This window comes from Aedes aegypti, chromosome 2 (assembly GCF_002204515.2).
Source record: "Aedes aegypti strain LVP_AGWG chromosome 2, AaegL5.0 Primary Assembly, whole genome shotgun sequence".
Classification (NCBI taxonomy): Eukaryota; Metazoa; Arthropoda; class Insecta; order Diptera; family Culicidae; genus Aedes; species Aedes aegypti.
The window spans coordinates 366,606,880-366,619,744 of record NC_035108.1 but is presented as its reverse complement, the minus strand read 5'-3'; the positions used below and the strand labels follow the sequence as shown (position 1 = coordinate 366,619,744).

At 37.3% G+C, this 12,865-nt stretch overlaps 1 protein-coding gene across 1 annotated transcript; it reads right to left on the bottom strand.

The window, feature by feature from the left end:
- Nucleotides 1-8,355: 8,355 nt before the first annotated feature.
- On the bottom strand, nucleotides 8,356-9,077 carry LOC5577610 (cuticle protein CP14.6). Its single transcript, XM_001656554.2, has 3 exons — nucleotides 8,827-9,077; nucleotides 8,596-8,766; nucleotides 8,356-8,517 (listed from the first exon to the last, which is right to left on the bottom strand). Exons 1-3 carry the CDS (start codon nucleotides 8,958-8,960, stop codon nucleotides 8,451-8,453), a joined length of 372 nt encoding a protein of 123 aa, XP_001656604.1. The 5' UTR covers nucleotides 8,961-9,077; the 3' UTR covers nucleotides 8,356-8,450.
- Nucleotides 9,078-12,865: the final 3,788 nt, after the last annotated feature.

Genomic DNA, 12,865 nt, shown 5'->3' with positions numbered 1-12,865 from the left:
AAATTACAGTTTACATATGAAGTTCACGATGCCTGATGTTAACGCACATAAAGCGGTAGTTCGTGTAATCAATCCCGGTATCACTAATTACGCGCGGTGATATTATCACGGAGGTAAACACTTTTTGTCCACGGTCAATGAACTACACTTTATTTCGCGGAAGGGTATACACACTTTATTTTAGAATTAAAGTACCGTAAAACGGGGTAACTTTGATAATGCGGGTAACTTTGATAGTGCGAGACCCCCAACATACTAAACGAAATAATGAAGTTTCTGTCAATTAGTTAAGAAAAACGAATGCAAAAGTAAAGAGTTTTAATATGACACTTCATGTCAAAGCTATTTTCGTTGGAATCAAGTGCATTTGAGGATTTTTATGCAAATATTAAAAATTTACAAGATTTTAGCATTTTTGCAACGCTTACAAACAATCTGTTCTATGACCACTATTTGATAAAGTCATAATGAGTTCGTCACTTACCCATGATAGCCTAGTTATAGTAGAACATGAATTCGGTCTCAAATCTCTTAGCGAAAACCATTTTTACAAACTGGGACCATTTTTGTAATCTAAGTCAGAAATTTCCATATAGCGTTAAACGCCTAGAGGTATGCAACGCCCTATAAATGTTCCGTAATTCATTCAATCTTGTTCGATTCATACTCCATTATCAAAGTTTCCCCAAAACAGAAAACCGACTTTCGATTATATGAAAAATTATATATCCATTCAGAATAAATCTTTTGGCAATTTATCAAGTGCAATCGATAGCTAGGATGTCAGTACTTGTTTTAAAAATATAAATTGTAATTTTTTGAAACAGCATGCATAAATATTGAAGTTTTCTTCGAAAAAACTATCAAAGTTACCCCGTTTTACGGTACAAGCGGGTTTCAACCGAACGCGGCAAAGGTTTATTTATTACTGATCTTGCCTGCTTCTCCTGGCTAGAAGTGGTAAAATTAACACACACGATCGGGAAGCGATCGGTGCAAAAGGCCTATTCTATATTGCGTATAGGAGATAGTGTGTGCAATGTGTTGGACACGATTGCGGCTATGCTAGGCGTGAGTGACCACACACTAGGGTGGTTCTTGCAACGTAATTGGTTATTCTAATTTTAGTATTGGCGCAATCACCTGATCTTAAAACTGGCTTTGAGTCAAGTAAGAATAATTTAGAGTTTTCTAAAGAGTAATGAATACAAATTCTAACAATAATGTAATAGTCAGTGTAGTCAGTGTAGAGTCAACTCTCCCTTACTCGATAGGTAAATATAGAGGTCGCTGGGGAAGAATGAAATAAATGTCACTGAAAATGTTTGTTTACGACCAAAATTCAATTTTTTAACCCAAAAATTGAGTAATAGGGTAACCAATATATTTTGGACCCCTTTATATTTTGACTCCCTGAGCCATTTTCCTGCAAATTTCCCAGTTTAAATCGAAAGACCAACTCAATTCGTATGCCATTTGGAATGAAAATGAATGGAATGGACTATTCCGCACTTTCATCAACCGTTCGAACATAGAAAATGTTGTTTTATTATCTGAAATTAATTTAATATAATCGGTTCATCCAAGCAACCGTTACAACACGTTACACATAGAAATTCAAGCCGTCAGAAATTTTTCAAATGTAAACAAAAACTATTTTCAAATTTCTGAACTAAAAGCGTACAATTTCTTCCGTTTTCCATTGATTTGACTATGGGCAAGCAATTATACAACCAGTGTCATGGACTTTGTCTCCAAAAGATAAAAACTGCCGGGGGTCCAAAATATATACTTTGAGGGTCCAAAATGTATTGGTGTGTCCAAAATAACGAAAAACAGTGCTTCACAACTCAATTATTTTCGACGTTGTTTGGATCCCACATGACCGTATGAGCATTTTTATATCGTAGAGGAAGTTTTTCTCTACATTTTGGCATGTTCTTTGACTTGGTTACGCTGTGCAATTAATAAACTGGGGCAAAAAACTAAAATCACTTCCTTATGGGATCTAAAATACGGCCGTTATCCTAATCAATCGATTATTGAACTATTTTCCATTGGCATAATTCTTTGAAACCATTATTCTTGCGATACGCGTGATTTCACAACAAATTTAACCACTAACAAATAATCCGGAAGTTTATAACCTATGTTTCCAAACACCAATTTTCCAATGTTATCCCACTAATCGTACATGATCACTGACCGGATCTGTACATTTTCGTTGGAAAACAAGTTTATTATGTTTTTCAATGCTCTATGATCCTCTACAAAATAACTATTCCGAAAAAAAGTGTAAATTGTGTGCTCCTTTCTCTGCTGCACACGGTGCGTTCTCAACCCAATCTCTTTTTTGAAGGTTCTTCTACTAGCCACCAGATGTCGGAGTGATCGTTTAGCTTTGAAAATATTTGCCTATTTTCGGTATCTCGATATGGAGTTAGAGATGGTACCTTCAATATCGAGTTAGGGAGAGTTGACTGTATTTTGAAATTTTGCAACGATGAAATAAATGGGGCACAATAAATTAAATGTTACGGTACAAATAGATGTTCAATTTTGCTGTTAAATGTATTGACTATAACAAACGACAAGAAAAATCTAGAAACTGAAACTGAAATGTTTATTGCAAGATACCCCACAAGGGTAAAAATGTTGTGATTTTTTTTTCTGAAAAGCACGACATTAGCAATAGTTTATTTAAAGCCATGCTTTAACTAATAGCAAAGACGTAAAACTTCCAATTGTTACTGTTTGTGAGCTACAGGGAACGATTTTTATGAATTTGTTTATTCCATCAAACGAAAAAAAAATATATATATATATCTCAACCAACAGCAAACAACCAACATATAAAAATATTTACAACGTTTAACACTACTGTTCCAAGACTATGATCAATACCGATGTTATAAATCATATTAAAAAAATACTCAGCCCTACAAAAAACGTCTACTTAACATCATGTCGAAGTGTTGCAAGTTTTACCGCTGTTGTGAGTTACCCCGTTTGACGGTACCTCCAAAACATTTGGTACATAAATAAAAATGATCTATTGTGGGTTATTTTTTCTTTGAAAAATACTAAAACAAGGATAATTTTCTGAAATTTGTTCTTATGTATAACAATTTTCTAAAAAGCGAGGTTAAAAGCTTTAAATTGGTGAGTGTTTTTCAAGGTCTTCGTGCAATAAAATGCTGTGTGGAAGTGAAAAGTGTTTTCATAGGCAAAAATTCCAAAAACAAAGTTTTAAGAAGTACTCTGAAACATGTTGTATCGTGTTACGTATTTTGCTCAAATGATTCAGTGAAGTAGTCAATACAGAAGCTGATTATGACAACAGGCAGTTCCCCGTGCAAAAAGGGTCATTTTGACGAAGGAATCAAAGTTATAGCTAGAGGAAAAATTCGAATCTTTCGAAAAAGTGAAAAGCGAAGAACGAGTATTTTGTGATGGCAGAAGTCAGAAAGTTTGTAAGTATTCATTGCTAGTGGAGCGACGGATTGCAGGTTCGTTCAGATAAGCAGCGCATGATAACAATGCGTAAATATTGAACATTTGTCGGCTAGAACGTTTACCGAACGTATCCTATGGCACTACCCTTTCCATCAACATTCCACAACATCCCGTAACACCTATGAGAGGTCGTAGAGTTCTCTGCATCTTTCTTAAGTAGGTGTTCAATCAATCATCCTTTCCCATTCCCCAGCTTTCCCAAGGACGTAGCCAGGGCAGCTCTCGACTATTGGAGGATGCGTCAATCTTGTCTAAGAGTTAGAGGTTAGTCCCAAACTTCTCACTTTGGTAACGGGCGGGAAGGAGGTATCCCTCATACAATGGTCTAGGACTGTACCACCTACGAATATGTGCGAAATGCTTAATGCTAATGCTAATGCTAATGTTAATGTTGTAACGGGAAGTAACGACCATTGACTTAATGAGAAAAATGATTTCATCGCAGTAATCCACGGCATGTCAGTGAAAAATAATACCTTCACTATTGGTTCACTGTTCCTTTAGTAGTGGTATATTTTTAATTTGTGTTCCTATAGTTGCGGTATCCGTGGGTTTCTTTTGGGATCCTCCACTATAGGAATACTTTACCACAACTATTGGTACAAGCAAGAACAGTTTTAGCAATTTAAGTGATATTTCATCAGTTTTAAAGCAATTCGAACGCTCTTTTCAACAATTCTGCGTATCAACAAGCCAAGACGTCGATTGGCAGTGTCGGTTCTGTGGCTGATGTAATAAAATCAGTGAAAATGGTACTACTGCAACTATAGGAACACCCACAGCTAAGGGAACACTTACCCTAACAAATAATTTTAAAATGGAAATACTTGAAGCAATTCATTTTTCCGCAAAATGTTATTATTTTACAATTGAGTAAAACTCATTTTTCATTAGCTGCGGTGAAAATTTCGGATCAATCGGATCATTAGAAGCCAGATCCAGACATCTAAACTTGACCATTTTGTGTGAAAACCAGCCAATGCGTACTTTCAAGACTGTTCTACTTAGTATTTGACCGCTTCTTTATAATTAATTAGTTTACTGTCATAGCGAGGTACTTATTAGTTGTCGTAGATGAAATGCAAAGATGCGAAAGAATCCTGCACAACTACGCTTAAAAACCAACATAATCGCGAGAAATGACGGCAAAAATTCTGACATTTTTTTTAAAGGAAACCTTTACAGGCGCAACTAATCACTAGGCTAAGGAAGGCCCCTAAGTCGTGATGTCATAGATTGGTATTACATGGTATGGTTGCATGATAACGTCGATTTCAGTGAGAGAAGTTGAAACGTATCAGTCCACCAATTTGTCCATTTATCTAACCGATCGAAAAATTTTGGGCAATTATCAAGAGCAAATCATAGAAATAGGAGATGAACAGCCTAAATTCCGTCCAGTAGTATAGATACCCTAGCAAGTACTCTAGGTACTCTAGCAATTACTTGTAACATTCCAAAAGGTTTCTTTCGAAAATTCTATGGCGACTTCTATAATGAATTTTGACCTTAACCCTAATAAGTTCCATTATAGAAAGTGCATCAGCAGGGTAAGTGAATCATTTGCTCATATTGAGCATAAGTCCTTGAATAGTTTTAATGTTTTTGCACAACTGCTTCGTTTTAGGTTATATTCTCACATTCAATCTGATACAAGCAAATTTCTTAACTGCAAAAAATATTAATTTCAAAATTGTTTTATGTCATTTAAATATCTATCGTATCTCTGTCTAAGATCGAACACTGTTTGTTTTTTTTTTCAACACAAGGTGAACATTTCAGTTCTAATTGAATGCCTCTCAATTAATAGAACTTGTTTTTGTAAAAATAATAACAGATTTATTGGACAAAGGTACCCTGCCCCGTACTTTCTAATGGGATTGGGTATGTGAATCAAGCACAGATAAACAGACGTAACACTTGGAACAAATCGTGATCAAAATCATAGTCACGAGGACATGCACGCCCAATGCTTAGATCAGTGTGTTTAGCCGATGGGCCAACAGGTTTGGTGATTTTTATCGAAAATTTCCAAGTTTTGAAAAGCAGAAGTTGTAAACTTACGAGTGTTCATTTTAACATGTGGCTTTTAACGCTGGTCATGGCACGTTACTGTACTGAGTCGAAAGTTTGCTTCTACTTGTGCGGCTGGACTTGTTTTTCTGCTTGAGATGAGCAGAATTAGAAGGATTCATTAAAATGCCGTCAAAGTCCAAAAATGGTATGATTTTTACCCACTGTATTCCCATTCCTCTATTCAACCTACTGATAATTCTCATATATAGATTCAGATTCAATTTTGTACAATTCATAATAAAATACCTGCATCACATTACGATGTAAACTATGAGCTATATATGATATATTCCTTAGTCCTTCTTTAGCTCTTATAGGCCTTCCTTATCGGAGTGGTTAGAGTCCGCGGCTACAAAGCAGAGCCATGCTGAAGGTGTCTGGGTTCAATTCCCGGTCAGTCCACGATCTTTTCGTAATGATAATTTCCTTGACTTCCCTGGGCATAGAGTATCATCGTACCTGTCAAACGCTATACGAATACGAAAATGGCAACTATGGCAAAAAAAACTCTCAGTTAATAATTGTGGAAGTGCTCATTGAACACTAAGCTGAGAAGCAGGCTATATTCCAGTGGTACACTGATAGATGTGTTTAGCGTTTCCGAGTGGCACATTGTTGTACTCAATCCTGAGTATGATGATAATGAATGCATGTACCTTCTTTTTCGTCCTTGTTTACGCCTTTTTTATCTGTATGTCCGGATGTTTTCTTTCATGAATATATTTGAATCCACCGTTTGAAAGGTGGTCGATGAACATCGGTGAAAGTATGACGTATGTGTGCCTGTAGATCAAGTATTATGAACATACACTCCCGTGCATAAGTTTGGGTTCACCCCCTTAAAAACATACAAAAGTGCTCAGTCCATATCTCTGGGATGACACGTCCAATTGAAACTCTCTTAGCCGCATTCGAAAGGCAAAGAGTTATTCTTACTTCGTATGTATTTTTTCAAACACGTTTTTTGAATTTTGTTTTCTAAATTTTTACTTAAAGTTGTGGCATTTTTCACAAAACACACTGAAAAAACATAGCTAATTTTCTCAGCATTGGACAGACCAAAATTTAAAAACAAGGTGTCATTAGAATCGTAATCTTATATTCTTTGAAGAGCACTCATGAACTTTTTGCGGAAAAATCTGGAAACTATTCTTTATAAATGAAACAGTCATTCAAGTCATCGTGCAAAAGTTTGGATTCACCCCTCAGTATGATGTAAATCGTGCAAAAGTTTGGGTTTACCTGAGCCTCACTCAAATCATTTTTGTAAATATCTCTGCAATTTTTCAACCGAACTTCTTTCGAATGCGTCTAAGAGAGTTTCAATTGGACGCGTAATCACAGAGATATGGACTGAACACTTTTGGATGTTTTTGAGGGGGTGAACCCAAACTTAGATTGCTCACGCGAATTTGAATAAATTGTTGTTTTTCTTTAACTTTCTTTCATTCCTAGGGTACATTTGTCAAAATGACCACAGGAAATTTTAATTAATCCACCTTATTTTTTTACAGCCTCAGTGGTAAAGTGGGCGTATTGTGCCACGAAGTGTGGGTTCGATTCCCGCTCCAGTCGGTGGAAACTTTTCGTTAAACTTTTCGTCAAACACTGGACTACTGGGTGTTTTGTGTTGCCGTTGCCTAACGTTTAGTGATTGTTCAGACTGTGCAGCCTATGTGCTAAAGACGGTGTAAATTGTATTTTTTTATACAAAAATTGAAAACATAAATATAATAAATCTATCTATTATATCTAACAAATCTAGTATATTTCTTATGAGAAATTGTGAAACTAATATTCGTTTTCATTGTTTTCGTTCATATTATTAATTACAGCACGTCCAATCTGTCAAACTTTGTTGAATGCTTCTTGGTTACCATAAAGATCGGCGAAAGCTAAATCATCTTCAATAACCATTCATTAAGGCGAGTTTACGTAATGTCAAGAAGAAGAAGACAAGTTAACTTGCACAAATTCTGAATCATAACATTATGCTGTTATTTGTGTACTTATGATGAGAAATCAGCATTTATCGATGACAATTTATCACTGGTTGGGTAACAATGCGTTAAAAGCCAAAACATCGAATTCTAAAACGTAGAATGTCAAAACGTCGAAAGGAAAGAGTTGAAAGGGAACGAAAAGTTTTTAAAAGAATGTTCTCTTCCAAAAGAATAACTTAGTCGACGTTCTGTCTCTTCGACGTTTTGGCTTCCGACATTTTGTCCCTAAATATATTATTTATAAATAGTCTTTTAAGACTTAAGAAGTAATTTTATACAGATTTATATACAGTTTGAGGTGGTGGGGTACAATCAATGTGACAGTTATCGCTTACTTTTCATTGATGATTCTCTAAACGATAAATCACATTCCATAAATTAACGTGTGGTTGTTAATGATTCCGTACTGATATGGATATTAGCTCACCTTGATAAAGATCAATATCAAATACTGACCTTGTAAACGTAAACCGAACGTTTCCAGCTCTAAATGCCACTCAATGTTTACTGTTGACAAGCAAGACATCATTGCATCATATTTATTCAAGTAGAAAAGACCATCGTCGTTTTTTTTGTGGGGATTTCACGTCAGTTTTTTTTATGGAAATTGCACCATTTCATCTAGTATTATTAGAGAGAATACTTCATATCCGGACATTCGAAGCAAATATTTACGATAATCTTAAAGATCATTTATTGGAATGGGATGCTATTAATGGAATATCGGAAATATCGAACGAATGCAGCACTCGCACTAATATTAATGTTGTTGAAACAGAATTTATTTACAGACATAATTACATTAATTTACAGACACAAAATTTACAGGTCTCTATACAAGCAAGTATCGATTGCTTAGACAGTCGGAGCCACTGGAAGATGGGCGCCCTGTGGCTGGAATCCGTTCTCATCAGCGATGTATCTGTAATTTAGAAGAACCACAAAGATTATTGATTAGCATCATGCAGGATCTAATCTGGGATATCTCTTTGATACATACTTGACCGTGTAAACCTGTCCATCGGGAGCTGTGTATTGGAAGGATCCCGTCTGAACCGAAACGGGGATCTCCTCTTCGCCAACAGTTCTTCCGGTCTGGTCAGTCTTGGGCACTTTCACTCGGCGGATGGTTCCCTGATCTTCGATCTTGATTCCGTTGTCGGTTTCAAAACTGAAAATTTCAAAAAACTTAGTTTTCGAATCCTAGATGCAGCTTTTGTGTCACACTTACGCATAGTTGAAGCTTCCGTCGGGTTGGATATCGGAGTTTTGGCTCAGAATCTGGCTTCCGGCATCCGAGCGAGTTTGGGGCGCAGCGTGCGCAAGGGCCACCAGAAGGGCAACAGCTCCAATAAACAGCTTCATAATTTACCGAACTAAGGACACTAAACTTCTATGGCACACACGGATCGATTGCGATCACTTTGCTTAGATGATACGGAGGATGATGGCACTCTGATGGCTTTGGAAAGAATTGGGTAAGCTTTATATATGTTCAATCCGGCGTCAGTGTGTGAAATGCACCAAAGTTTGATTTATGCGAGCCTCATTAGTCCGTTGGTGTGATGATGAAGACTGATCCGTCGCAGCATCGGAAGATGCAAAAAATAAGAAGATGATATCGACTGTCTTCTTTCCCAGGTCAGATCGCAGGCCGGTGCGATATTAGCGGAGATCATTTTATTTAATTTTCGTCATTTAGTATACACACATTTAGCAAGTTCAACTTTGTTTGTCGTTTGTTTCGTTGGTCACGACTGCATATAGGGGAAAACGGGGCAAAATCGACATCGTTTGATGTGCCGTTCTGATTCGAATTTCGGACAGCTTCTAATTGCGGATACTCTACTTTGCATGGGAAAGGTTTCAAATGAAATGTTTCAAAATTCCCCGTTCGAAAGTTCCTTACTTTCAGGCGCATTTTAATGAAAATTTCAAAAAGTAATCCATGAAAATTTATAATGCCCAACTAGTTTTAACGTTGCTTTTATGGATGCCGGAGTTCAATTTATAATTCAACTATTTACGTTTTAATTATTGTGAGTTGTCCGGAATTCGAAACAAGGTGTCCGTAAAATGAAGCGAAAGTGAGGCTGCGTCCGGAATAAGAATCATGGAAAATCACTAATTTTTATTTATTTCAGGTAATTCAAGCTCTGTAATCCAAATCTTCGCCCACCGTTCAGAAGTTAAGTGTTTTAAAAGCCTGATAACGCACAGGTATCAAAAATTATGTTCCAAATTTTATGTTTTTCAATCGGTCATACTTAACCCCTCTACCGGCAGCTTCATTTTTTACCGCAAAAACAAAATTTGAATTGCTATAACTTTTTAGTTTCTCGATATTTTTGCACCATTTTTTCAAAAATTCTCAAAAACCTCATCTAGTTTTAAAATCTGTTTTGATATTGATCATTGGTCATCTGGATCCGGAGATATTTCAAAACTCCTTGGGGACCAACGCGTAGCCATAACCTATTTGAATTTCTCAGGCTACAGATTTTTTTATCGTATTCGGATGTTTACTCTTCGTTATAATACATTAATGAGATTATGTTGTGAAAAAATGAAGCAATTTGGTGCAGCCGTCTTTGAGTTATGAGCATTTTGATGCCTGGTACCACGCTGGCCAAATAAAGATCTTGAAAACTTCAAAAAACATCATATCGTAATTTTTAGACATCTCCAAGAATACTCTACCGATTTGTATGAATTGTTCAGAGTAGCTCCTCATAACCTGTCGTTGTAATGTCCACAATTTATTTTTTTTTATTAATTGACCAAAAACAAAATGGCCGCCAAAGATATTTTGTATGAAGAGAGTCGGTCCCCCAAGAAACATCGGAATATCTTCAAAACCAGATTACCAATGATCAATATCTACACGGATTCTAAAACTAGAAGAGTTTTTTGAGAACTTGTGAAAAAATGGTGCAAAAATATTGAAAAACAACGATTTCAATATTTTTTGGCGGTAAAAATGAAGAGGGGTTAACTGAGGCCTTAAGTGTCCGTAATATGAATCAAAACGGTAGTTTTGCCATACTTTGCTTGTGAAATATTGTTTTTATTCTTCTGATTTATGTCATTACTTTCAAACTGGGACATAGCTTGTTCTCAGTTAGTGTTTTTATGAACATTGCCTCAGTTAATAACTGAGAACTTTTTTGCCAATTGACGAAGATACTCTGATAATGACGGAACGAAACGAAATGTTTCGTGAAACACGATACAAAATTCAATACGACACGGAATTTCACGAAACGAAACGAAATTTTGACTTTTTTCTGCGAAATACACTTTCATTTTTTTTATTATTGGAATCCCTGACTTCGAGATGGAAAATGTCTTCATAAATCCTTCACCATAGAGCTTGTACAGTCATATGATTTCATATCTCGATATTGAGTTAGAAAACCATAGTAAAAGTTGGGTTTCATGGCTAACTCGATTGTCCCTTGGATCGCATTTTCACTGGTCATGTGTTCTATAATTCGATACCTCCCTGACTCGATGCTCTCTTCAATTTCGACTTATCGAACGTTGACTGTAATATAAAACGAAACATTTATTTCAGTATGGATACATGAATTATATCGGAAACCAAACTCATACAACGTTAACATTTACTTGTGTTACTGTTAAATGGTGCCTTTGATTCCAAAATATTATTCTAAAAATGATCAGAATTCTAACCGAGTTTTGTTCACAACTCTTACAAGAATCGCGTAGAGTTGATTTCACCTGCTCACTTGGGGTGTTGGTTTTACCCCGTTTTCCCCTATGCGATGCGACGTTGGGCGATGTGAGATGCCCGCAGAAAATTGCGGTTGATGTAGAGTCAACAGTGCGTGGTGAATGCCATCTCGTGGAATGATGCCCGTTGGATCGGAATTTGGGGGTAGGGTCAATGTCATCCGGGAGATGGGGAGACGGAGCATGCAGGTGGAGCAGAGAACGCCGATGATAATATTTCCGATGGTATCTGGTTTGAAACATACGATGGTTGCAAATTAGCATATTTTGGAATTTCCGGATTCACCGGGAGGGGTTTGAGTTGCATTTTTGACGTAATTTTTATGAATACGGTGAGTTATGGGTTGATTGGTATGCTTGACGAAAACATCGAAGCACTTTTTTGAAATTGAGTTTTGATTTCTACTAACTATTTCAAATCCATAATAACGTTATCCCATGTACAAAATAAAACAGCTTTATCATTTATTTTAAGATACAAAACCTTACCTATATATAGGAAGGTTTGTGATGTTTTTCAGAACCCATGTAACAATTTTAACTTAGTTCCGACATTTTAGTTTTTGACGCCAATACTAGTCATTCATTCATTTATTTAGTTAACATCTAAAGAGATAACACTGAATCAACAATTTCACGCCACAATACTCGGTTCGTGGCCGCATCTCTCTATCCTCGGTTCTGCCCCACGCTCGCCAAATCGATACGCACTTGATCCGCCCACTTAGCTCGCTGCGCTCCACGCATTCTTGTACCAACTGGATCCGACGCGAAAACCATCTTTGCAGGGTTGCTGTCCGGCATTCTTGCAACATGCCCTGCCCATCGTTGACCACCTTCTGGATAATGGGTTCGCCGTAGAGTTGGGCGAGCTCGTGATTCATCCTACACCGCCACACACCGTTTTCCTGCACACCGCCAAAGATCGTTCTTAGCACCCGACGTTCGAAGACTCCAAGTGCTTGCAGGTCCTTCTCGAGCATCGTCCACGTTTCATGCCCGTAGAGGACTACCGGCTTTATGAGCGTTTTGTACATGATACATTTGATGCGGGTGTGAACTTTTTTTGACCGCAGCTTCTTGTGGAGGCCACAGTAGGCCCGATTTCCACTGATGATGCGCCTCCATATTTCACGACTAACGTTATTGTCAGCCGTCAGCAAGGATCCAAGGTAGACGAACTCGTCGACCAACTCGAACGTATCCCCGTCTATCGTAACACTGCTACCTAGGCGAGCCCTGTCGCGCTCGGCCCCACCAGCTTACATGTACTATGTCTTGGACGCATTCACCACCAGTCCAACTTTTGCTGCCTCGTGTTTCAGGTGGGTGTACAAGTCTGCCACCTTTTCAAATGTTCGGCCGACAATGTCCATATCATCCGCGAAGCAAACAAATTGACTGTATCTCGTTAAAATCGTACCCCGGCTCTCCGCATAACACCTTCTAGTGCAATATTGAACAACAGGCACGAAAGTCCATTACCTTGTCGTAGTCCCCGGTGGGATTAAAAA